Here is a 1,820-nt window from a genome sequence, read left to right as displayed (position 1 = left end):
CCGCCCCCAACCTGTGCCCGCCCCCAGGGACAGCATCCCCGACGACGTGGCCATGCGGCTGGCTTTCATCGGGGATGAGATGGACGTGAGATGGACGCTGCCGCACATCGCCGAGCTGCCCAGGATGGCCGTGCACAGGTGACCACCAGGGGCTGCCCCCGCAGCCCCCACCCCAAGCCCCTTCCGCTCCCAGAAGGGTCTCGACGGTGCCGGGGGTGCTGAGCGGCTCCCTGGGGTGGAGCCCCCCCACGACTCAGCTTCCTCATTTGCAGACCCCCTGCAGGTTTCTAGAGCTGGGCAGGCCAGGGCAAGGTGATGGGTCCCGTGGCCCCAAGGGAGGCCGCCCGCCTCTGGGGACCCAGTGGGGTGATCGCAACAAAGCCCTCTGTGGGGAGGCCCCCCTTTGGCTGGCCCTGGGCCTGCAGGAGGGGCGCTTCCCGGACAGCGGGCAGGCCGCCGGGCAGGGACGGCCCCCGGGGAGCCCGCGCCCACCGGAAACAAAGACCCTCTGCCCGCCTGCAGGGCTGACACCGCCCCTCCCCCGCAGCTTGACTTTCACGTACAGCCAGGCGGGCCTGAGGGGCGTTCTCAGAAGTTTCATCAGTGGTCTCGTCAACCTCAGGGAGAACAGAAGGTTCTGGAGCTTCCTGATCTTCAGGGACAGGGTAAGAGCCGTGTGCCAGGCATTGCCGTGGCACAGCTGCCGCGTCGGCAGCCCCTGCAGGTCGCCTCAGACCCCACCGCTCGCTCCCTGCCGTCTCCTCTTGCCCGCTGCCCCCGCGCTGCCTGGGTGGCGAATCCCCGAGTGCCAGGGGCGCGTGCCTCCGTGCCTCCGTGCCGCGCCCGCCAGCCAGGCCTCCGGAGGGCCTCCCTGAGACCCGGCCCCGCCTCCGGGCCGGCAGCTTCGGCTCCACCCCAGCACCCCCAGCGTCCTCCCTTAGCCCATCCCCGGCGCCCGCTCTCGTGCCCCCCGCCCATGGGGTGCGCACGCCCAGGCCTCACCCACCACTCCGCCCCCGCAGGTGCCCCCCAACCTGGGCCGCGAGCTGGCGCTGTCCGTGGTGCTGCTGCTGCTGTGCTGGGGGCTGTGCGCCCTGCAGTGACGCCCGCGCTGGGGGGGCTGGCCCCTCCCTCGACCGCACCCTGGAGGTGGCCCGGTTCTGACGCCTTTTAACTGTTTTCTGATCTTTTTATATTTAAACTCTAGTGCTGGGACACTACTGAGGTTTGATACAGTTTTTCTTGTTTATTTTGTAAGAGATGAATTCAGCATACCCGGGGCGTTACTGGTTAGCTGCCCGCGGGGCCTGTCTCCTGGCCCGTCGCCCCCCAGACTGCTAGCAGGCCGCAGGGAGTGCTGGCCACCCCGCGTCTGCAGTGCTCGCAGCCAGGAGACCGGCTGGGGTAGACTCGAGGGCGAGGAGAGCGCAATAAAATGTTGGTTTCCAGCTGGTGTCTGGTCTTCTCTGGGGGCGCTGAGGCCGCGTGGCCGATGCTGGGGCCTGGCGGAGGCGGGTGGCCACGCGCCCACCCGTCCCTCGCCGTCTGCAGACGCCGCCTCGGTCTGGCTGCCCAGCTGGCGTGCAGAGCTGAGCTGCCTGACCCCCACGGGGGTGGTTTCCTTCACCGTCGGGGCTGACGGTGCCCTGCCGTGCGCGCGGCCAGCACTTCTCACTGGACACTGGGGTGGGCAGCAGCTTGCACGGGAGGCAGGGACGCGGGCACTGGACTGTCCAGTGTGTGGTGGTTTCCAGGCCCCACCGGCCTCTCCAGAACACGGACAGCCTCCTCGCACCCCAGTGCCCAACCTCCAGTGCCAG

General features: G+C 69.1%; 1 protein-coding gene across 2 annotated transcripts in view; it reads left to right on the top strand.

Annotated features, from left to right (window-relative positions):
- The window catches only part of BIK (BCL2-interacting killer (apoptosis-inducing)), a 3,150-nt gene extending 1,336 nt beyond the window's left edge, over positions 1-1,814 (top strand). Inside the window, exons 2-4 of one of the 2 annotated variants that reach the window (XM_012735217.1) lie at positions 28-138; positions 548-665; positions 1,259-1,814. In XM_012735217.1, coding sequence (XP_012590671.1) covers positions 28-138; positions 548-665; positions 1,259-1,264 — 235 coding nt within the window. In that variant the 3' untranslated portion in view covers positions 1,265-1,814. Of the gene's footprint in view, positions 1-27; positions 139-547; positions 666-1,022 lie in introns of both variants that reach the window. The other variant, XM_012735216.1, reaches the window with a different exon arrangement.
- The last annotated feature ends 6 nt before the right edge of the window (positions 1,815-1,820 follow it).

Source organism: Condylura cristata, unplaced genomic scaffold (genome assembly GCF_000260355.1).
Source record: "Condylura cristata isolate star-nosed mole 26May11 unplaced genomic scaffold, ConCri1.0 scaffold00004, whole genome shotgun sequence".
Classification (NCBI taxonomy): Eukaryota; Metazoa; Chordata; class Mammalia; order Eulipotyphla; family Talpidae; genus Condylura; species Condylura cristata.
This window is presented reverse-complemented; position numbering and strand designations above follow the sequence as displayed.